Source organism: Sciurus carolinensis, chromosome 1 (genome assembly GCF_902686445.1).
Source record: "Sciurus carolinensis chromosome 1, mSciCar1.2, whole genome shotgun sequence".
Classification (NCBI taxonomy): Eukaryota; Metazoa; Chordata; class Mammalia; order Rodentia; family Sciuridae; genus Sciurus; species Sciurus carolinensis.
The window spans coordinates 108754804-108778662 of NC_062213.1; the positions used below are offsets into that span (position 1 = coordinate 108754804).

The window sequence follows — 23859 nt, forward strand, 5'->3', positions numbered from 1 at the left end:
TTCCTAACAGGCATAAAGAATAAACATTTTGCCAGGTCAACACCTGCACACCAGATGCCATAAGAGGTCTTAGATCCAGAGGCTGGAAATCCAAAAGCAGAGTGCCAGCAGCTGTTGTTTCTGGTGAGGGCCCAGCATTGCAGGGCATGTGGGTATGCACAGAAAAGACAGAACGTGAGGGGCAACCTCAAACCACTCCCATGAGAAAGGCATTAACAACCAAATCACCTTTTATAGGTCTCACCTCCCAACATTCAAATTGCAACATGAGTTTTGAAGTGAACAAACCATATTCAAGCAATAGTCCTTTTTAAATATTTTCTTAGAGACAGGGTCTCACTGAGTTGCTTAAGGCCTCAGTAAGTTGCTGAGGCTGGGTTTGGTGATCCTCCTGGCTCAGCCTCCTGAGTCTCTGGGATTATAGGTATGCATCACTGTACCCGACATGTCTTCCACATAATTTAAGAATATATCTTTTTAGTCAACTCCAATCCAGAATCATGACAAGAAGATGATTCTGGAAAATGTAGCTCTAGCTTACCCAAAATGACACTGTACAAAACCGCCACACACGATTTATTACCTGCTTGATATTGAGCAAATTATTTAATGTCTATGAGTCTTTCTCTTTATATCACAGAGTGTGTCATTGTCTCAAGGGACATTTTCCTGGGTTTCTGTAAGATGCCCTATTGCTAAGGATCTCCTACTTATAGGTCCCTTGATGTGGGCAATGCCTCCTCCCACTTGTCACTTCTGGAAGTCTTTCCCTAGTTGGGGTCATCTCTCTTTTCCAGGCCCTCCAAGCAGTCTATGTCTGGCCCATGGAAAATGCAACATCTGCTCTGCTAAGCTCTCAGAGTGCAGCTCACCTTCGAGGTAGTCATCTGGATTTAATATGAGGGTAACAATCCTGCCTCAGCCACTTGCCTTCAGATTATCTTTAGGCCTAAGTCCCTCTGTCCCCCATACATGTACATACAGTGATTCCAGTCAAACTCTTAGGGTTTTCTCTGGAATCCCTTACCTTAAGTGAGTTCTAGTAAGAAAGAATCAGCACCCTTGGCTGGAAGGGGAAGAAAGTGACAACTCTCTCCAGACAGATCTTCAAACATACCTTTCAACCTCAACTTTTAGCCCTCTCTTATGTTGTGGAGAGGTGGGTAATGAGCTATTGATCACCCACTTTACAAGTCTGGACAAATAGTCTAGCATCTTAATTTAGAATATGGGGGTTCTTGGGAATAATTCATACCCCTCTCTTTTCCCAAACTTTAAGCACTCTCCCCAAAATTTATGATTGGAGGAGTTCCATTTGTCAATGGAAAATAACAACTCTGCTTTAAGGAAATAAGAAAATGATTTATTCTGAGTCAAACATGAGTAACCATGGAGTGGGAACACAGAATGACATGGAATGACATGGTTCTCCTGTGGACTTTTATAATCACAAAAGAAAGTAGATGGGGACTATAAAGAGAGAGAGAATTCTCTTCTGGAAGTTCCAGGTGTTATCTTCCATAAGCTGAGGAAATCTTTTACAGGATTCAGATGTTATCACATTTTTACCAAGCTTAGTATACATACCAAGAGTTTTATTTAGCAGTCACAATAATGCTGGGTCAGATATAGAGGTCAATAATAAAAAGTTATTAAAAGAGATTGAAGATAACCCAAGATAACTTGGCTCTTGATTGGCAACATTCCATCTTTCCACTCAAGATGTGTTAAACAGACATCAAACAGTCTGTAGGCTCTTTGGAGATCTTTAGTTTATATGTTTAATAATGGTTACCCGTGTGAAGAGCCTAGCATGGTACTTGATACGTGGTAGACATTCATTAATAGCAATGATGATGATGTATTGCCAATCACCCAACATGTAGGTCAATCCAACTTTCTGAAAATGCACAACCATTTTCAAAAGTTGGACTCCTCTTTCTCAAAGTCAAACTAAGGTAGAGTTAGTATCCTCATGAATGGTTCAAAAGGCACTTGACTCAGCCCTCGTTTGTCCAATCAACAAACCTATTTCAAATACATTAACAGGCATCTGGGTCCAGTAGATGCTGTGCCCATATCCACCCCAGAACTACACTCAGTGACAAACCACAAGCTCAAGGATATCAGGATCCAGTTTAGCTGCTTGCACTGGGGAAAGAGAAAAATGAATCCTCCATACCCTGTAATGGAGTCCCATCTGAGTCCCAGCAGGTAAAGTAGGAATGTGAATTATGTGATGGGTTGTGTGCAGCCAGTGTGCCCTGATCTAGCCATCTGTCTTGATTAGTCATCTCTGTACTGAACTAGCTCACAAATATTTTGAATATCATCCTTGCTTGTAGGCATGAAGATACTAAAATCCACAGACACAAAAACAGCAGTAGCATACATGCATGTACGATCACATCTTTCCATGTAGGTGCATATGCAGTTATATTCTTTAAGTTTAAAAGAAGTGACATGAACTTGGAAAGCATTAATTGAACTGATGCGTGGAATGACAAAACATTAAGGAGGAATCTATTTGCTCCAAGTCTTCTCTTGGCCTCTCTCTTAGTCTTGATGTCTTCAATTCTTTGTCAGATATCACAAGTGGCAATGGATGGGAATAAAGGGGAGACAGGCACACACAGGGTCAAACAAATAGGCTGCCAAATGCAGGAATACAAATGCAGTCTCATTTTCCAGATTGGAAAGGTGTGCATACTAAGAAAGCTTCAATAAAAACACTATAGCAGGCATTGGCAAAAATTTTCTATAAAGGATCAGATAATTATTTAGGTTTTTTGGGGGGTGGGGCATATGGTCTCTTTAAAAAAATTCAACTCTGCTGTTATAACACAAAAGTAGTCATAGGCAATAATAAGCAAATAAACATGATTCTGTTTTAATAAAACTTTATTAACAAGAAAAGGTGGCCCATAGAGTTTCATTTACAGACACCTGTAGCAGAGTGTAAGAACCTAGAAGCCATCAGGGCTGGCTTCACAGGTTTGTCAGGGGTTGACAGGGACTCCATTCTATTTCTTCCAGAAAAGGCAAAAATCAATTATCTCTGAGGCGGCATTAGTTTTGTTTTATCTTGTTCTGTGCACTGATGCTTTGAAGTTCTGGTGGAGTGATGCAGTTCTGGGATTGAACACAGGGACACTTTAACACTGTTACATCCACACCCCTTTTCATTGTTTATTTTGAGACTGGGTCTTGTTAAGTTGTGCAGGTCGGCCTTAAACTTAAGATCCTCCTGCCTCAGCCTCCCCTTTCTCTAGGATTACATGTGTGCACCACTGTACTCGGCTCCTTCTTCCTTCTTTCTGTGTGAATATCTCTAAATGTTTCCATTCTTCTTCTGTCCTCTTGTACTCACAGGGTTGAGAATCTTTCACATTAATTATTCTTCTTTTCCTTCTCCTTTCTTCTTCACAGGAGTTTGAACCCAGGGGCGCTTAACCACTGAGCCACATCCCTCGCCTATTTTATATTTTATTCAGAAACAGGGTCTAAGTTACTTAGGGCCTCACTAAATTGCTGAGGCTGGCTTTGAACTTGCTATTCTCCTATCTCAACCTCCTGAGCTGCTGGGATTACAGGTGTGCACCACAGGCACCAGGCTTCACATTCATTCTTGCTAAAATCCTGGCTACTTTCCAGGCCCCTCATCAGTTTTGGGGTAAGATGTGATGCGCAGTAATGGCGAGAACACTTGTCTGGGTGGGTCACTGGGCAGAACATGCCACCAGTCTGCTATGTAACTTCAGAAAATTACCTAAGCTCCCCAAGTCACCCTTTCCTTATTTATCAAATGAGGGAGCTAACTAACTGACCTCTGAAATCCCTTCTAGCTGTGAGCTTGTGGTTTTAGGAAGCTACAGCATCAACTCTGTGCAATTGTCTAGGGCCATTAATTAAGATGTCACTCACAGACCTTAAGGAAACTGCCAGGAGGCAACAGAAATCCGCTACGTGATCTGTAACTAGCAACCTTCCTAAAGCTGTCACAGCTGATGCCTGTGAACGCAGAGGATATGAGAGGCCAGCACACTAAAGAGAGAAGAGGAAGACAATAACGCCAGGGAAACTGATTTACATTTCTAGGCTGTCACTGTACAGCTACAAAATGCACACAAATATTGACTTAGCTGGAAACAAGATCCCAGGAAGTTACTATTGGGAAGAGGGACACCTTCCTTTCTCCATCAGATTCTCTTATGTGGGGCTATTCTGGCCATGCGAAGGATACCCTTCAAAGCCCTCCAAATAAATATATGAATAGGTTTGGAGGAAAGGAGGCCTTGAGGAGTTAATAAAATAAACTGGCAGATTCTAGCCTGTGTCAAAAGAAAGAGGTCTCCTCTGAAGCAGGGGTGAGGGAGGCCAGGGAAGGTAGGAGAATGAGGTTGGCCAGTGCATGGGGCGGTAGTGGATTAAGATGAGCAGGGGCCTGGAGCCCTGTCCCTCCCTCCTGAACACAATCTTGAGGGTGGGGAAGGAATGGAGGAGCCCACATCCTGACCTCCAGAAAAGCAGGCTTTTATTGTCTGACTCTGCTAAAGTTGCCTCACTTGTAGTCTAAATAATTAACTTACCCATCTCTAAAGCAGCATTTACAGAGAAGCAAAACCTGCCCCTGCCCTCAAGTTCAGGTTTCCATCAAACCCAGGATTGGCCAGAGGCCGGGGAGCCATCCCAAGCTGCAGATGTGGCCTGACTTCAGAGGTTCAACTGGGGTTAGTAACCTTTGGAAAAAGGCCAAGAGTTGGTTTTGTACTTGAGTTAACGGTTTTTTGCAATTTTGAAAGTTTTTTTTTAAACCAAATGTCACAAACTACAAAAACAAAGGATGTCCAACAGAGATTTATGTGGTCTGCAAAGCCTAAAATACTTACTGTCTGGCCCTTTCCAGGAATAGTAGGTTTCAACCTCTTAATCCCTCCTCCCGCTCCATTCCCAGCCTTGAAGGAGGCAACAATGGCTTTGGTTAGCTTCCTGATAACCCCACCAAGCTGTATGCAGATTTTAATGGCCAGAGCACTGATATTTACAGTGCAGTGAGAAGCTGGCACCATTGTTCATCCTATTAACAAAAAACAAAAACAAAGACACACAAAAAAAGGAAAAAATTCACTGAGGTGGGGTGAGGGACAGACCAGTCTTGGTTCTACTGTAGAAAGAGGTAGGCAGAGAGGGAGGAACTGAGACTCAGTCCTAATCATCTTATTTGCCTTCTTAAGGATCAGAACGCGGTATCATCCCAATTGGTTTCTGATGACACTTGGGTGATCGCCAAGTTCTCTATGGTGCCAGAGGTGTGACTTCAATCCTGGACAAAGGCTCCAGCCTTCCTCCTCAGCAGGTGCCTTTAATGGACAGGACTCTGGCTAGCCCTACACTCCTCCCAGACTTTCTCCTAGAACTGGAACCTCTGAGAGTGTCACAGGCTAAAGACCACAAAAGAGACAGGTCACAGCAGGCAATGGGTATGCCAACTGGGTGTCCCCACTGTAAGTGGGCTGAGTGACCTCTGGGCTGTCTTGGGGCCTGTTTGGAATTTGAGAGGCTTAGGGCCTCAAAGTGGACAAAGTGTCTCCACATCCAAAGTGTGTGAGGATTCTGGGTTATTGCAGATAGAACAATGAACTTGGTTGAAATGTCTAGCATGTTCCAAGAAAAATGTTGCTACTGCCCAGCCAATTCTTTGCAGGGTAGGGTACTTGAGATCAAATTAACAAGGAAGGCCCAGGTTGGAATCCCAATGTCCACGCTAATGAAAATTTGCAGTCCTTAGAGATTTGAGAGACCAGGCTGTGAGCTCTTGGGATAATCATCTCATCACTCTGGGACTTTTTCCTCTTTGTGTGTGTGTGTGATGTGAGGGATTGAACCCAGAGTCTCGCACATGCTGGGCAAGTGCTCTACCACTAAGCTACACTCACAGCTTTTTATTTTGAGATAGGGTCTTGCTAAATGGCCCAGGTTGTCCTTGAACTTGCAATCCTCCTGCCTCAGCCCCCTGAGTGGTTAGGATTACAGGTGTGCACCACCATACCTAGATTTCTTATCTGTTACAATAAGCAAATGAACAGAAACCTGAGGTACTTAGATGAGGCTGTTTCTAAGGACCTGTGCATTCCAAACCCAATGGACAGTTCAAACATGACATGCCTCTACAGATGATTTGCTGGAAAGTTGTCAGGCTTCATCATTGCTTTCGTTCCCCAAGTCAATCCAATCCCATCCAAATGAGATACCACTGGGCTGGCATATGGGAGAGAGCCCGGAAGTGGCTGGAGAGTCACAAATATTTCATCCCCAAACTCCTACCATGCCCACAGCAGGTAGTTCAGAAATCATGGTACCACATACTATAAATGATCTAAATTATCAGTCTTCGATTCCCCAACTCAATTTGATATTCCTTAAGGCCAGGAACTGTGTCTTGACCTTCTTTGTCTCTAGCAGAGGACAGCCCTTTAGGCATGTGGTTGGAAATCCATTCATATCTGTTTAGCAACTTGACTAAAATCAAGAGAATTAATGCTGAATTTGACATGGAGCACGCGTCCAGGTGAGTGAATCTCTAAAGTTTCTGGGTGATGTCTGGATGCCATTCTTCAGTCCAGGGCTCAATCAATCCTCTCCTGTCCAAGCTGTGACCTCCAAGAGCTATCGTGTGACCTAGAGAGCAAACAATAGAGTAAGGTTAGAGAAGGCAAGGTGGATCTATTCCAGTATACCAGAGACTCCAGGATATGTGGGTCATATTGTTGCTGGTCCCTTGCTCCTAAAGCAGTTCTGGCTGGGAAAGTGGCCAGGTGCACCAAGCAAACCTAAGTCAGGTACACTTCACCCACTATTTGCTTCCAGGTCACTAAACAAATTACAAGCATGATGATCGGCTTTATGAGCTACAACCCCAAACATATAACATGGTGACAAATGTCACAAGCTCTGTGGTGGGTCTCACTCTCTTCTAGACTTAGGTATACTCAGAATGGCTCTCTCCCTTCCCTGCCTACAGATAAGATGCTTTGTTTTATATCTAGCCAAACTCCCTGCTCCGGCTCCATTTGTTCTGAGCTCTGGGAAATGTTTGCTTTCTTCAGAAACTCTGAGGCTGCCTTTCTTCCTCTTTTTATTTGTTAGCTTGTCTGCTGTGTGTGGTAATGGGGACAGAATGCAGAAGGCAGTGCCTTGGCTTGCCCTGCAGTGTCACTCATCTGTATAAATGGTGATGACAAAGAGATGCAACTGATTAACCATGACACACATGGAATCGCTAACAACTTTGATAAAATTTTAATTACCCCTTGTTTCATGGGGCAGGCAACAAACCATGAAAATAAGAATCCTCTTGGGTGCTGTCACAGCAGACAGAGCAATTTGACTAGAGGAAGGTAGGTATGAACTATATAGGGTTTATAATCGTGGGAGTGGGGGGACACCCTGTGGAGAGGTGATGGACAGAGCGGCTGTTATACCTGAAATTCAGGTAGGAGGAGAGATGCCTCCCTGAATTATCTAGATAATTTCCCCAATTCTCTACTTTGTTATCATAGACCAGATGTTTTCTAGAGGCAAACTTACTCTAGGCAAAGAAAAGAAACCGAGGCATATGGAACATCAAAAATCTGCCAGAAAGACACATTGGATTTTGGATCCAGAACCCTAACACCAGAGTCAGATTGTACCTGGGACCACCTGGGGATGCTATTCTCACTGCTCACAGGTACCACGTTGGGTCATGCCATCCAGGAACCCCTGGGCTCCTGTGCCCCTCGGCTGCCCCAGGTGAAGGGGGAAGAAGAGGAGTAGAATGAAGGGTCCACCTGGATACCTTGGTGGTTTTGACCTTGTGTCCACTGCTGCAGCTCCATCCTGACAGGTCCGGGAGCACCTTACACTCCTCCCCTGGCAGGCAGGGCTCCATCTGACACCACCACCTCTGCAGGACAATGGAGGCTGTGGGGGCAGGAGGCAGGAGCGCAGCTCTAAGCTCTCTGCGAGCACAGCGGGCAGTCAAGAGGGGGGTCTGCGAATGAGGGACACATTTCCACACTCCCCTGGCATTGAGTCCTGTGTTTCCCTTGTCTTCCCCCTGCTCTGGGCTGCCCAGAGAGGCAGACTGTTGAGGCCCTGGGGCCTAACCCTACCAACTCTAATCCCACAGATCCCAGCATCTCATCAGAGACATGGAGGCAGGTGAAGTTGCCTCTGAGGTAACCGTGTCATTGGCGCAGAGGCACAACCTTCAGCTTGTTGTGTGAGCAAGTGTGCACCATGTCAGAGGTTCACAGACCAGGAGGGCACAGGCTGGCATGCGTGCTAGCACAGTGGGTGTGGTTACTCAAATGCCACATAAGCATGAGAAAAGGAGTCTGAGTGGGGAGGTGGGAGAAGGTGGTGTGATGGAACACACGTGTCCCTGTAAAGGCAGGGCTGGGATGAGAGTGGAGCAAGTGGAAGAGGCTGGGGAAAGAGCAGTAGGTGAAGAAGCCCGTGTCTGAAGGGCTGTGTTCGGCAGAAAGCCTGAAGTATGGCTGAACGTGTTTGTCTGTGTGGGCCAGGCAGTAAGGGCAGGCACATAACAAGAGCTTGCCATATCTATGACACAGAAATGGTCATATCTGCCCTCCCGTCCCCCAGAGGGTACCCCATCATTTGAGACTCTTATCACCAAAGCCCTGAGATGGGTATGAAATTGAATCCCCAGCAGATGGCAAGGCCCAAACAGACTTCCTTATCTCTCTGCTCAGAGTCCCCCTGACCCGGGCCTGGCTTCTCACTCACCATCCACACAGGAGGGCTTTGCCCGCGTAGTGCCAGCCACCTGGCCAGAAAGGCAGGAGCATTTTACGGTCTGGGAGCGCTCCTCGATGCGGTTCCTGTTGCAGCAGCGGTGAGCAGCAATCACCTCACAGGTGCCCTGCTTTACAAGGACTGATGGGGCCAGCCACACAAGATCAGGCCCCCAGCCCAGGCATGCTCCCCTCCCACCCACCTGCTGGTCCTTGAGCCCCTTCTCCCTGAGAGAAGGCCTGTCCTTCTTTCTTTCCTTGTGTGTGTGTGTGTGTGTGTGTGTTGTGTAGGAAGTACAAGGGATTGAACCCAGAAGCCCTGTACCATTGAGCCACACCCCCTGCCCTTTTAATTTTATTGGGAGACAGAGTCTCACTAAGTTGCTGAGGCTGGCCTCAAACTTGTGATCCTCCTGCCTCAGCTTCTGGAGTCCCTGGGATTACAGGTGTGCATGTGGCTGGGGTAAGGTTACTTAAGAGATTTCCAGGGCTATGGTTATAGCTTAGTGGTGGACCACTTGCCTAACAGCATCAAGTCTGGGTTCGATCCCCAGCATCACACACACATACGCCCACACAGAAAAATCCAATGGCAGGGGAGGGAGAAAGAGAAGAAATCTTCCTGTTCCTCCCCAGTGAGGCCACACTCATCACCCCTTGGCAGAACCTGGCTCAGAGCAGAAGAAAGCTGAAGTCCCACACCAGGCCCCACCCCCACCTCCCGCTTTCTCAGGGTGAGGGCAAGGGCCCCAGGGCTTACAATGCGTGGGGAGGATCATCCGCTTACATAGGCTTTAGCCATCCCAGAAGGAAAACCCCAGAATTAGGCCAGGAGGCTAGACTTAAGCCCACACCCGAGGGCCTCTCTCCCTGCAGAACACCTTCTGGCCTGGAAGGGACAGAGAGCAGTGGGTCTGCCCAGGCATTCTCCTGTCTGGGACAGCAGAAGGGGGCAGTTGCCTAGGTGATGAACAGAGGAGGAGCCAAAACCCTGAAAGCTATGGATTTTACTCTGCCTCAGAGATCTGATTGCTATGTGGAGCAGGGTGGGGTATTATCCAGTTCTCCAGGTGTCCTGGAAACCTCCTTCCCCGTCTCTGCTCCCCCCCCCCAAACCTGTGGGAGTTGGAGGCTGCAAGGAAGCAGAGGCCAGGAGGGTCCACAGCCACGTCAGGCACAGTGCCAGCAGCCAGCCGCCTGGGCTCCAGCTCTGCACGGCCCTTTCACTCATCCTGTGGAGAGAAACACACACATTACACGGCTCCAGGCAGGAGGAGCTCTCCTGGTGCCAGCCCCAGCCACTTCTCTGTGCTCTGCCCGCCAGGAGGCAAGGCTGGGTAAGATGCTCACCTTATCCCCAGGCAGCTTGCAGACTGGCACAACGTCACTGTAGGAAGTGACGGGCGCTACAGGAGAACAGGGGAGCAGGAAGGGAGAGCCTGTGGAGGAGATGGCATTTAAAAGGGGTCTTAGAGAATGAACTAGGGGGCTACGGCATGGGAGGAACAAAGAGGCTGGCTCCCACTTTTTTTGAGTTCTTGACCCAGGCATGCTCTTGAATCCTTCATGACTATTCCAAAAAGTAGCTTCGTTATTACCTATTTTGTAGATAAGCAAATGGAAGCCTGGACTAAACCCAAACAGCCACCAGTGAAGGACTAGCTAAATACATTGAAGAGACTCTGAACCAATGCAGTCTCTTCCAAACGGCTGTGAAAACACAATGGGGAAGTGCTTTATATAATGATGCATGCAATGATCTCCAATGATAATCCACTGTTAAGGGGAAAAAGCAACATGTGGAATGATGTGTACAAAATGTGTAAAAGAGAGGGATTACCTATGCTGCTTGAATAGGTAACTAGCTCTGGAGCCAGGTGTGGTGGCAAGTACCTGTAAATCTCAGCAACTCTGGAGGCTGAGGCAGGATTGCAAGTTGGAGGTCAGCCTAGGCAACTTAGTGAGAGTCTGTCTCAAAATAAAAGAAAAAGGGCTAAAGAGGTAGCCCCTGAGTTCTATCACTAGTACCGCAAAATAAATAACTAAATACATAACCATAAAACAAAACAAAAATGCCAAAAAGTTAGCTATGGAAAGTGTACACTGGAATAACCCATTAAGAAGGGAAACTGGTTGGTTGAGAAGGATGACTTATTTTTCTCCCAATTTCTTTTTTATACTTTCTGGTTTTTTGTACCAGGGACTGAAGTATTTAACCACTGAGCCACATCCCCCTGGTCCTTTTTTACTTATCTATTTATTCTGAGACAGGGTCTCACTAAATTGTTTAAGACCTTGTTAAGTTGCTGAGGATGACCTCAGACTTGCATCCTCCTGCCTCAGCCTCCGGAGTTGCTGGGATAACAGGTGGGCACCACCACTTCCTGCTCTCTTTGACTTTTTGACTTTCAAACCTGAGGAATGAAGTGACCATTTAATTTAAACAAAATTTAAATTTAAAAAGGAAAAATTAAAACAAGGCTAATGAAAGTCCAATGATTTGCCCACGGTCAGGCAGCATGTGGGTGGCAGGGGTCAGAGTCCAGCAACCTTCCCTATGCCCACTATACCACCTTGCTTCTGCACCACACTCTTCCCCTTTTCTTCCTCCTCCTTCATCCTTGGTGGTTCAAGCTCCCAAACGTGTTCCAGAAGGTGGGCTAGAAATGGAGGGAATTCCAGGGGGGAAGTAGAGGCCCCAAATGGCTGGGAGCTGCCCTGACCCAGAAGGGGGCAAAAGCAGTCTCAGGAGGCAGCAGGGTCTCAAGCTCAGGGATAGACCTGGGTCAGTGCCTCTGTTGCTCAGCTAGCCCCTTGGGTCACTGCTGAGTTCCCTCAAGTGCCAGCATAGTTCTGGGAGTCCACCAAATGCCAGAACCCAGCTGCTGTCTTAGGATAGAATGCCTGATCTCTGTCCACCCTCACTTCAAATCTTCAACTTTTTCCTCACTTACTTCTTGTTGGGGTCTTTCAGCCTCAGTCTGCTCATCTGCTGGTCTCAGACTCACTCCTCCTGGAGAAGTAGGAAAGATTTCAGTGAGTTGTGAGGTCCAGAGGGAGCCCGGTTCCCAGTTGGGGGTAAAGGAAAGCTTGGGAAAAGGCAAGGGAGTGGGTTGACCAAAGTCCAGTTCTGAAGCTGTTCCACTCAGGGACAGAGTCTCTCCCTCTGCCCTGGGAATGTGCAGGGGCCCTCACAGAGTCAGGATGAGCCTGGGACCAGAGGCCAGGGAACTTCAATGTCACAGGAGTGACATTGAATCAGCACTGTCATCTCTCTGATCTTGGGACAGAGCTGAGGATCAGGGGAGGGTTCTGAGCAGAATCTACCAGATTCTTGCTGGAAGAGACCTTTGGGGAAGATTCCTGAGCCCTGAATCCTCTTTGCCTCCACCACCAATGCTCCATGGCACTTGCTTCCTGAACTTACGTATAGCTGGCTCAATTCTGTCACTGTCACCCCCATTCTCACCCCATAGAGCTAGAATGGGGGTGTGCCAGGTCTCTGAACCACAGAGGCCATAGCTCCCAACACCTTCTTGGTTCTTCTAAGTGTTCCTCCTTCTTCAGTCTCTTAGCTAAGGGAGGTAGAAGTGAAACAGGATGGTGAGGCCCAGGAAAAACAAGAACCCTGCCTCCTAGCTCCCAGCAACAAGGGACCTACAACAGGGAATGAGGGTAGTAGGAGGTGGTGGTAATACCCTGGAGACAGTTTTGCCCCCACCTATCTGGGTGTCCCTTTTTCCTGTGTAGGTCTCTTTCTGCCCCTATCAGGAAATCTTGACTATTTTTGACTATTACAAATGCAATTTCTCCCAGGTGAGAGGTCCTGGGGATTGAACTCAGGACCTCACACTTTAGGCAAGAGCGCTACTACTGAGCTACCTGCTCATCCTGCCTCAGGTGATCCTATTTCTGAGCTTCCACACCTTCCAATCCCACTCAACCGTCTCTCTTATGAACCCCAAGACTCAAAGGACCTGGGGGAGGGGAGAGGATTTGGGTTCAGGATCTCTAGCATTCTATAATTCCTCCCTCAGGGTAAACTGCAGAAAGCTTCTGGGAATTTTTCTTCAACTTCTGTGCTCTTCCTCAGTTTCCCAGACTGTTTTCTCCAAGCTCCAATCCATGCTATGGTGAGACTGAGTGAGCAGCCGGCACGCCAAGGGGTTGAAGAGGTGAACCACAAAAACCTCCAACCTTCCCCAACCTACTCTCTCGCAACTCCAGCGTCCACTCAGTCCTCCAAAATTCTGAGCACTCTCACTGGGACCTACCTGCCCTACAGAGGTCCCACTGTTCAACCTGCTGGCCTGAGGTCCTCGATGCTTCTAAATCTGGGACCAAGACGCGTGGCGGGCGCGGCCAGCTTGAATACCGTCTAGTCCAGGGCGCTGTCTCTCTCCGTCACCAAGTTGCTGCGCCCCCAGGACAGCGAGGCTTTGGCCAAACCGGCATCACCGATACGGCGGGTCGGGTTCTGGGCACCGGGGAACTCTGGGCCCGACCCCGACAGCCCAGCGGAGCTCAGTCGGGTGCTCTCCGAGCCTCCTGCCTGCAGGCGGGGGAGCGCGCTGCCGCCGCCGCAGCCTCGGCGCCGGGTGCAGCCCCCGCTCCTTCAGCCCTGCGCCAGCACCGCCGCCGCCTCTGGACAGCGCGGGGCGCTCGGAGGGGCTAGCGGGCACGGCCGGCAGGCAGCGGCCCCTGGCGGTCCACGGCAAGAGGAGGGAGGAGAGAACCACTGGCCCCTACAGGTTCAGTAGGATGGACAGCTCGCTGGTGTAGTCCAGGGTAACCCGGAGGAGGTCCTCCAAAACCCCGCAGGTCTCCTGGCGCTAGTCCTGTGGTTCAGGGGAAGGAGATGATGCTCGGGAGGTGAAGTGCGCGGGGCTGGAAGTGAGGAAGTCATTGCCCAGACCTGTAGGGTTTCTTCAGCTTTGAAGATTCTAGAACTGCATTATCCAATTGGGTAGTCGCTAGCCGCATATTATTTAAATTTAAACTCATTAAAACTTTACTTAGCACTCAAGTGCTATTTAAAGTGTCCAGTAGCCACAAGAAATTAGGGACAACTGTATCGGGCAGAGCCGATATAGAACATTTCCACGGTTGCCCAAAGGTGTTCCTGGTCCTCCCCTTACTAGGGCTTGATCCCAGGGGCCCTCTATTGAGTTACATTCCTGATCCTTTTTATTTTTTTATTTTGAGACAGGTCCTTTTTTTGGGGGGGGGGTATATATAGTGTTGTTCTTAGATATACATGACAGTAGGGTGTATAGACGAGGCCTTGCTAAATTGCCAAGACTTGTGATCCTCCTGCCTCAGCCTCTGGAGTCAGCAGGATTACAAACAGTCACCATCAGAGCCAGTCACGGAGTTCTTTTCAGCAGTACTCTCCTAGATTGATATCTGGAAGGCAATAGTAAATATTCCTACCCCAGAAATGGTGCCCTTAGTGCCAGGAACAAGGGTGGTAATAGGCTGGTGAATGGTCCCTATGGATGATGGGTGTGAGTCCCAAATTCTGGGACCCAGTGTCTGCATCAGAAAAATGTAATGTGATGTCCATTACATTTATTTATTTAGGTACTGGGGATTGAACCCAGGGGTGTTTTACCACTGATACATTCCCAGTCCTTTTTTAAAATTTTTAAACAGGGTCTCATTAAGTTGCTTATGGCCTTACCAAATTGCTGGGGCTGGCCTCAAACTTGCCAATCTTCTTGCCAGTCACTGGCATTACAAACATGCACCACTGTGCCTGGCAATTGTATAATTCTTTATAGGGTTATATTTTGTATGTGAAAAGTATTAAACAAATAAAGGGCAGAGGTGTTCTGTGAATTTTTCTCTTCATAGAAAGGACACACCTCTTACTGTAATGGGGCTCTGAGGTTGGGGTAATATGGAGGAAAAAGACAAGGAGGAAGAAATGGTAAATAAACTACCCCTAAAACACTGAGTAATAAAAATAACCAGTTCTAGGCCTTGAGCCCTACATGTAGACTGGGAGAAAGGGAACTGTCTTGAGGCTATCCAGTTCCCTTCCCTGGCTAAACATTGATCAGTGTCATCAGTCTCAGGCGAGAAAAACATTCTACTGGTTTACTTCTTCCCACCCTGCTACCTTTCCCTCTTACCTTCTGCCACCTTGGGATGGATAGGGGTGATGACCTCCTTACCAGGTCTGGGGCAGTCTGAGGATGGAGGAGGTGTGATGGTGCTGGGAATAGGTGAATGGCTCAGGGAGATGAAGGTCCTAGGGTTTGGGTTGGGCTGGGGTGTTTTTCAGCAGTCCAAGGAAGCCTTGACTTCCCTGGTGATCATCTGGTGCAGAAGCAAGGGGTCTCCAGGCCCTAGCTCTGTGGCCTATTTTTGCAGCCACTCCATAGATGCTGGGAAGAGCAGGGAATAACGAGCTGTGTGACACTGAGAAGTGATAGGTAAACTGTCCCAGAAACACTGAATAATAAAAATAGCCAGGAGACATATTTTTCCTCAGTCTCTGACTTGTCAGTGATGTTATGCCATTTATCAGAGAGCTGGCTCCAGTTTTTCTCAAACAGGAGGGGAATACCCATAACAAGCAACAGTGTGTTCTTTGTCCCTGTCTTTGCTGCTCTATGTGTTTTGGGGTCTGATGTTTTTTCCCTCTTATGACTTAATTTTCTCTTGCTCTCTGCCCAAAGCTCAGGCATAATTGCAGCAAGTCTATATGCCTGAATGACCATTGTAGAATTTTTATTTGGAAGCTGCCAGGAAAGTCACCCCTTTTGAGAGTACAGTTTAGCCTGGGGGACAGAGTAGCCTTGGGGACAGTTTAGCCTGTGGGTCAGTAAGCACCCAGTGGACAGAGCCCAGAGGTGGTGTCCCAACCATGAACTGGATTCCAGTGACCTGTGATGGTTACCCCAACTTGCAATATGACCACAGAGGCCTTGACCTCATTTGAACTGTGTTGAGTGGGTGTCTCTGGGGCCTAGAATGATCTATTCCCTGACACCATGTTCAGGAATAGAGCTCTTCCCAGGTCAGGTCAGAACCACCCTCCCCAAGAGGCAGAAGGTAGAAAGAACAAGCATCTATCCCACCTGGTGCAAGAGGGCTTTTTAATCTGCCCAAGCAGGCGCTTAACCTGGCCTCTGTCTCCCCCTGGCGTCAGAAAACTTGCTTAGCATCTGGGGACACAGCTTCTGCGAGGAGGATTGCAGCGAAGGAACCCCATTCCTCCAACTGCCATCATCATCTTCCTAACTCTCCCTCCCTGACTGAAAGAAACCATCGGGGTTCTTAAGTCAGAACCGGGTTTTGGTGTCAGGAGACTGACGAGGGTGTGAATCTCTCTATGGCTGTATGACGTCTCCGGGCACGTCCCGTCTCATTCGTAAAACTGGTGTGCGGTATAAGTGATCTAATGTACAGAATGTGCTTTGAAAAAGGCCTACTGTCCAGGAGGTCCTCCATAAACGGTATTTAATTATTATTTTACGTTGTTATCCTTACTAACTGGTGAAAGTCTAAATGTGGGTGCAGAGGAAAGGTTCTGGGAAAGTAAGTGGGGTGTGAGTGGCAACCGCTTTTCCGCACGCGGAAGTGGCTTTCAAAGATAACTACCGTCAAGAGTCCAGGAATTTACCTAGGCTCTCTGATCCAAGGTGGTCGGCTGTGACTTGCATGGTTACCATTGCCTTCACCCAGCACCAGCTCGCTGCTCTCGTTCTCACCCCAGTAGCTCCAGTCAGAGGTGTTATCACACCAGCTGTTTCACACCCAGCGGCCCCGAAGCGACTGATTCGCTCTGAAGTCATCAACTCCGTTGCCCTGCAGGCAATCACCAACCCGAACCAGGAGCGGGAAGACCGCCTCCCCCACCCTCGTCACAATAGAGAAGGTCTAGCTGATGTCTATCCTACAGCACGACTGAAATACAATTTCCTTCTCTCAGACTCCCTCTCACAGCGAACCCTTCTCCTGAAAAACTGCGGCGGGACGAAGCCGGAATGAAGCGGAGAAGATGCGGGGAGCAGGTGGGACGGTTCCCGGGGTGGCCTACAGCTAGAGGAAGTTTTGCCCCCCACCGGCCCAACCGGCTGGGAGCCAATGGCCTGAAAGGGCCAACTAGAGCGAGCACCGCCCACGCCGAGCCCTAGGGGCGGGGCCTGAGTGGGGCGGGGCCACGGCCGAGGGCGGGGCAGGGAGGCAGCATGCTAAACCGGGTGCGCTCGGCGGTGGCGCACCTGGTGAGCTCCGGGGGCTCTTCACCTCCGCGCCCCAAATCCCCAGACCTGACCAACGCTACCTCGGCGCCACTGGCCGCCGCTCCAGAAACGCCCAAGAGCCCTCCAGCGAGGCCTGGGAGCGGGAGCGGGGCATCCGCGAAGACCGTAGAGGCTCGAGCGAGCTTCTCCAGACCGACCTTTCTGCAGCTGAGTCCCGGGGGTCTGCGACGCGCCGACGACCACGCGGGCCGGGCTGTGCAAAGCCCCCCGGACAGGGGCCGCCGCCTACCCTGGAGCACGGGCTACGCCGAGTGAGCGCCCCCCCACGGGGCACCCAAACCTGGACGGGACTCCCACCCCTCCCCAACTCTGCATCCCCACTCCAGGGATGCATCCCCCCTGCCGCGCTTGGAGCCAGGAGCCCCCTTTCCCCCGGACCTTTGCAATCCTGTGGGCTTCGGGCCTCACCCAGTCCGGGCCCTCTCTCCAATCGGGTGCAGTCAGACTCACCTTCCTTAGGACCTTGTAACTCGTTGATCACCCTCACTCTCATCGCCTCAGGACCCCGTGGTCTCCCAGAGCTTAGAGGGTGGAGGGCCCTGCCAAGGATGAGTTGGCCAGTTCTTAGTCGCGGCCCGGGAGTTTAAAGGCTAAGGGACTGTGGGGTGGGGGCGGTTGTTCAAGAAGGAGCGGGGTTCCTTCTAACAGGGAGATAGCGGTTGGAAAGACTCACTCAGCTGCTTCCCAGCCCTAGAGCCCCAGTTCCCTGTCCCTCTTACCGTTCCCCTCCCCCTCCACACCCAGAAATAGCCCAACACCAGAAGGCCGCCGGCCTCCCAGGGCGGGGGAGGGGGCAGCCCACGGCAGCGGGAGGGTACCCTTTGGACGACGTTCTCTCGGAGGGACCTACGGGCGCTGGCAGATCATGGAAATAGACCCCTTGACCCGGGCAGTGGGCGTGCTCCTAGGCTGCGTGTATTTTTAATGCATCTACTGGAAAGCCGAGCCCTGAGGGAGATGGGGACACTGGGATCGCTGAGAAAGGTGGCTGGTGGTCCCGTGGCCCCACCGCCACCTTTTTTAGCTTCCTACAAGGGAAGAGTTTGTGGTTAAGTGGTTCCTGCCCAGTCCAGGTGGGCCTACACTCTACTCTTATTTCAATTCCTCTTTCCGGATCTGAGCTGAAGCACTTCCTCACTGCCAAAAAGAGGCAGAAACTTTCACTGGGTAGTTTTAGGGTGAGGGTGGTGTGCCTATGAGTTGTGGGGTGCTGGGGACAAAGTACTGGGAGAACTGACTGAGTTTGGAGGTGGAATGTAGGGTCTTAGTTAGCAGGGGAACTTCCTATCTCCATCTTGTCTTCTCTAGCAGAACCCCTGAGGGAGCCTCCTTTGCCAAGAATTGGGGGAACTGAGGCAGGCAGGTGCTACTGTCTACCTTTCTATGAAGTAGGGCCTGCCACCCAGACAGTACTCCTTGTCAGCCCTCCCTGTTCCTTTTCTCTCTGGCCTGGATCCCAGGTGGCTGTGACCTTTCTCAGCTTGGCCAGCAGGCAGGGGAGGATGTGTGTGTCTAGGTGGGGGTTATTCCAGGACCTGGTCTGGTGTCCAACCTGATGTGGTCACTCTGGCCTGGCAGGGTCATCAATGCTGGCAAGAGCCGGCACAATGAGGACCAGGCTTGCTGTGAAGTGGTGTATGTGGAAGGTCGGAGGAGTGTTACAGGGGCCCCTAGGGAGCCTAACCAAGACCAGGTAAGACCTCAGCCCCCTCTCCTAGACTCCAGAGACACAGACACTTCTCCTTAGGGATTTCAGGCATCTGGTTTTATATCTGAGACCTGGAAGAACTGCCTCCTAAGTCACTAGCTTTCTGTGTTTGCCACAGAACCCTTACTTGGCATTGATTCATTAAATTCTGCCATGTCAGATGAATGTTTACTTTTCTACTTCAAATGTAGATGTTTGGGTATTTATGGATAATTTAATTAATCACTGATGCTGATTTTTGCATCTTTTGTCCTCTGAATTTGGCTTTTTTGAGACTTTCTTTTGACACACAGTGTGCCCTGGGTGAATAAGTGAATAAATCTAATTTGCCTGTAATGCCAACATTGGACTTGCCTCTCTGATGTTTTTATGGATGCCTACAGTCTTGTTCTTCTCCCTATACTACACACACACACACACACACAGACACACAAATTTACTCACCTTCACCTTTTCCTCCACCAGGGACTCTGCTTCTACTATTGGGGCCTGTTTGATGGGCATGCTGGGGGTGGAGCTGCTGAAATGGCCTCCCGGCTCCTGCATCGCCACATCCGGGAGCAACTAAAGGACCTAGTAGAAATACTTCAAGACCCCTCACCACCTCCCCTCTGCCTTCCATGCACTTCGGGGACCCCAGATTCCTCCGATTCTTCTCACTTGATTGGTCCTCAGTCCTGCTGGTCTTCGCAGAAGGAAGTGACCCATGAAAGCCTGGTAGTAGGGGCCATTGAGAATGCCTTCCAGCTCATGGTGAGTGGGTGGCCTGGGCCAAAGGCTGGCTCCGCAGACACTCTGGCCAACTCTGTGTGGAGAGTCAGGTGACCTCAGGGGCTGACCCTGAGAATCCACAATACCTTTGAGAGCCAGAGAAGAATTTGGTTCTGAGGGGAGGCAGAAGGGACAGTGCCCATGTATTTCACTGCTTTCCAGTGTGGTCTGGCTGGGCCAGATGATTTCTGCAGATGGGAGTGGAGAGGGTGACTGTGTCTGCAGACTCTTCTTTCACTCCCCTCCCTCTTGACCCTTCCTCACTTGGCAGGATGAGCAGATGGCTCGGGAGCGGGAGCGGCGTGGTCACCAAGTGGAGGGGGGCTGCTGTGCACTGGTTGTGGTGTACCTGCTAGGCAAGGTGTATGTGGCCAATGCAGGTGACAGCAGGTATGGAAGAGGAGAGCTGGGGGGGGGGGGCACTTTCTAGGATGGGGAATAGAAGAGTGAGGTGGTGGGGGTTTAAAAGTCAAAGATTGGACTTGGCATGGTGGCACGTGCCTGTAATTCCAGCAACTCAGGAGGCTGAGGCAGGAGGATCACAAGTTCAGGGTCAACCTCGACAACTTAATGAGACCCTGTCTCAAAACAAAATAAAAAGGGCTGGGGATGTAGCTCAGTGGTAAAGCTCTCCTGGGTTCCATCCCCAGTACCATAAAAAAATAAAATAAAATAAATTTTTAAAAATCAAAGATTGAAGGGGTTTGGGGGCAATAGATATAAAGAAAGGCCTGAAATATCCACAAGGAGAGGAAAGATGGAGTCCTGGGCAAGGAACCCTAAGTGGAAGGCCTGGTCCCTCTGGAATTATCCATGAAGGGGGCTGAGGAGAGCCAGGCCTTTTCTGTCTCTGGGCAGGGCCATCATTGTCCGGAATGGTGAAATCATTCCAATGTCCCGGGAGTTTACCCCGGAGACTGAGCGCCAGCGTCTTCAGCTGCTTGTAAGTAGGAACCAAACTTCCTACCCCCATTGTTTACTGGTTCTTGTGCCTCTCTGCACTCTGTGTCCCTGAGAACTCTCTCTCTCACACACACACACCACCACCACCACCACCACCACCAAACACAGAACACTCCCTACTGGGAGCTTCCTGGGAAGACAGCTGTGTGGACTATGGAGTGCAGGGCTGAGCCCATGGGATAATGCCACAGGAAGGAGCCTGAGCTGGCCTGGATACCCACTGTGGCCCCAGCTGAGGAAGGAAGTAAAGTCAGAGGTGGGGGAAGGGAACAGCAAAGGCCCCTGGGCCCTGGAACTAGACTGCTTGGTTACTGAATCCTGGTTTGTTTTCTCTGCTAATTGTGTGACCTTTGACAATTCCCTTAACCTCTCTGTACAGCAACAGTTCCTGCCTCATGGGTTGTTGTGAAGAGTAAATGAGTTAATTTGTGTTAATATCAGAATAGCATGTGGCATGTGAACCTTTACTTAAAGGTCTGCTATAATAAATATCTAGCTGGATATAGTGTTGAACACCTGTAATTCCAGCAACTTGGGAGCCTGAGTCAGGAGGAGTACAAGTTCAAAGTCAGCCTCAACAAATTAGCGAGACCCTGTCTCAGAATAAAAAATAAAAAAGGCTGGGGATGTAGCTCAGTGATAAAGCACCCCTGGGTTCAATCCCCATTACTACAAAAGAAGAAAAAAAAATTAACATCATCTATGTATTGTACCAGGGTATGCTGTGAGTGTAACGCCTTCTGGCCCTTTGCTCTGTCTGGCCATTCTCAATCCCAGGGCTTCCTGAAACCAGAGCTGCTGGGTGGTGAATTCACCCACCTGGAGTTCCCTCGCAGAGTTCAGCCCAAGGAGCTGGGGCAAAAGATGCTGTACCGGGACCAGAACATGACTGGCTGGTAACATTTCCCTCAGAACTGGGCTGTTCCCGTGGCAACCCCACCAGTCCCTCACCAGTAGCAATGTGGAAGCTGAAGACTGGGCCAAGCTGGGAGTTGGGGGATGTGGCCCTTCTAAGGGTTTTCTGTGAGGGTGTGTGACTCCTAGAAGAGAGGGGCTTTGATGCCTAGGTGATGCCTCCTCTACTCCCCCCTCCCCAGGGCCTACAAAAAGATCGAGCTGGAGGACCTCAGGTTTCCTCTGGTCTGTGGGGAGGGCAAAAAGGTAAACTCCATGGTAGAGGTGGGAGAGGGCAGGAGGACCCACCACAACTTGTCTAGGGAGGTGGAGGTTCTACCTGAGGGTAGGTGTGGGAGGGTTCTGTGGTTTCAGAGAGCCTAGCAGAGGACTAAATAGCAGTACCCTCCCCCATGTTTCCCTCAGGCCCGAGTAATGGCCACTATTGGGGTAACCCGGGGATTGGGAGACCACAACCTTAAGGTCTGCAGTTCTACCCTGCCCATCAAGCCTTTCCTCTCCTGCTTCCCTGAGGTGAGCTGTATGGGGCCCCCTTAACTATACCTTCCCTCTTCTGTGGGTCTCAGGCTGGCTTTCATCCAGAGTCCCTTTATCCCCAAGCTCCCTGTCCAGCAAACTCCACACCTCAATCCTCTCTACACTCTTTCCCCACCAGGTACGAGTATATGACCTGACACAGTATGAGCATTGTCCGGACGATGTGCTAGTCCTGGGAACAGATGGCCTGTGGGATGTCACCAGTGACTGTGAGGTAGCTGCCACTGTGGACAGGGTGCTGTCGGCCTATGAACCCAATGACCCCAGCAGGTAGGGGTTGCATGGCATGATGGTAAGGGGATGGCATTGGCAAAGGAAAGGGCAAAAGGAAGCAATGCTTGGGGACTCACATGTGGGCCTCTGTATCTATTTTCCCATATACATGAATGTGCACATGTGCTCCGGCAGGTATACAGCTCTGGCCCAAGCTCTGGTCCTGGGGGCCCGGGGCACCCCCCGGGACCGTGGCTGGCGTCTCCCTAACAACAAGCTGGGTTCCGGGGATGACATCTCGGTCTTCGTCATCCCCCTAGGAGGGCCAGGCAGTTACTCCTGAGGGGCTGAGCCCCTCCAACCACCATCCCAGCCTCTCTCCATGCTTACCCCTCTCACAGCCCAAATTCTGAAGTTGTCTCCCTGACCCTTTAGTGACAGTTTAACCAAAAAAGGGATGTCCACTAGATCCAGAATTACAGTTCTTGGCAAATAAACCCAATGGATAAAGGTGTGTGTCTTTATTTGCTTTGATTAGAAACTGAAAGGTAAGGAAAAGTTCTGTGGGGTGGTGGAAAGGATACCAGGAGACCCCAACATGAAGTTTTTCTCCAGGTTCTTCTTTCTGCCCTCTCCTGTCCTCACTCCAAACACTTGTCATGAGTGTTCTCAGACATTTCTGGAGCTTCATCCATCTGCTGATGTCTCTTCCAAGTTGGCGTCTCTTCCCAGATCTTTCCTGAGCTTTAGATCCACACATACCAGTCATCTCCCAAACATCTCCATGTAAGCCCCCTGGCACTTCACCTCAACACACCTTAATCAGTGTGTGATTTCCCCCATGAACACGTTTCTCCTCCTGCTTCATCCTCTTGAAGGGCACCTACTTGGCTGCTCAAGTTAGAAATCTTGGAGTTGTAACCCTTGGCTTTTATTTTTTCTTCATCATGCTAATCAATCACTAAGGACCATCATGTGCTACATGATGACAATGGACTGTATATATGATGATATATACCACATAGCCTTGGTGTGTAGTAGGCTATGCCATCTGTTTGTAAGTATACTCCATGATGTTCATGCAACAATGAAATTGCCTAATGCATTTCTCGTATCCCCATCGTTAAATGATGCATGACTGTATTATTGAATATATACATTTATGTATATATACGTGTGTGTGTGTATGTGTGTGTGTATACCTTTTCCCACTTATCTCCACTCCCACCATCACCTCCTTAGTTCTTCATTATATTAGTTTCCTAACTCCAGCAGCTTCTCCTTGGACCTGAGCAAAATTGACATTCATCTCCTGGGCATGGCGTATAAGATACTTCATGTATGTCTACTGTTTCCTTCTCCAGCCTCATCTTCCATCATCATCACCATCACCACTTTCTGTGGGTTCCCATATCTCTGTGGGCCTGTAGTAGCTTCAACTTGTTACTTAAAATATACACATCACCCTTATTTGAACACTTCAAGTGTTCTCCAGGGCTGGGCATCCCATAGCTAATGCATTTTCCCTACCCTCCAATAGTGATTACCTCGGGAATGGCTGTGTCTAAGAGTTTTCCATAGGGAATGGCAATTAAGAGCAGGGGCTCTAGAGTCCATTGGTTTGAATTTTGGTGCCAGATCCAATACCAACTCTGTAACCTCTCTGAGCCCCCATTTG

General features: G+C 49.4%; 2 protein-coding genes across 9 annotated transcripts; one reads left to right on the plus strand and one right to left on the minus strand.

Moving 5' to 3' along the window:
* Positions 1–2902: 2902 nt before the first annotated feature.
* Tafa3 (TAFA chemokine like family member 3) lies at positions 2903–17794 on the minus strand. 6 transcript variants are annotated; one of them, XM_047525902.1, is made up of 10 exons: positions 17748–17760; positions 17525–17613; positions 16432–16616; positions 13073–13685; positions 11753–11811; positions 10149–10237; positions 9915–10030; positions 8791–8940; positions 7838–7962; positions 2903–6678 (listed from the first exon to the last, which is right to left on the minus strand). In XM_047525902.1, exons 7-10 carry the CDS (start codon positions 10027–10029, stop codon positions 6667–6669), a joined length of 402 nt encoding a protein of 133 aa, XP_047381858.1. In that variant the 5' UTR covers position 10030; positions 10149–10237; positions 11753–11811; positions 13073–13685; positions 16432–16616; positions 17525–17613; positions 17748–17760; the 3' UTR covers positions 2903–6666. The 6 variants fall into 6 exon arrangements, with proteins under 6 accessions (XP_047381858.1, XP_047381835.1, XP_047381868.1 ...); XM_047525879.1 differs by having other exon boundaries at positions 17525–17794; XM_047525912.1 differs by lacking the exon at positions 16432–16616 and having other exon boundaries at positions 13073–13636; positions 17525–17794.
* Ppm1j (protein phosphatase, Mg2+/Mn2+ dependent 1J) lies at positions 16986–22678 on the plus strand. 3 transcript variants are annotated; one of them, XM_047525873.1, is made up of 10 exons: positions 16986–17325; positions 18653–18767; positions 19248–19535; positions 19825–19943; positions 20412–20496; positions 21294–21412; positions 21614–21677; positions 21837–21944; positions 22087–22238; positions 22377–22678. In XM_047525873.1, the coding sequence occupies exons 1-10, from the start codon at positions 17000–17002 to the stop codon at positions 22522–22524; spliced, it is 1524 nt and encodes a 507-aa protein (XP_047381829.1). In that variant the 5' UTR covers positions 16986–16999; the 3' UTR covers positions 22525–22678. The 3 variants fall into 3 exon arrangements, with proteins under 3 accessions (XP_047381829.1, XP_047381830.1, XP_047381831.1); XM_047525874.1 differs by lacking the exon at positions 20412–20496 and having other exon boundaries at positions 21233–21412; XM_047525875.1 differs by lacking the exons at positions 19825–19943; positions 20412–20496.
* The last annotated feature ends 1181 nt before the right edge of the window (positions 22679–23859 follow it).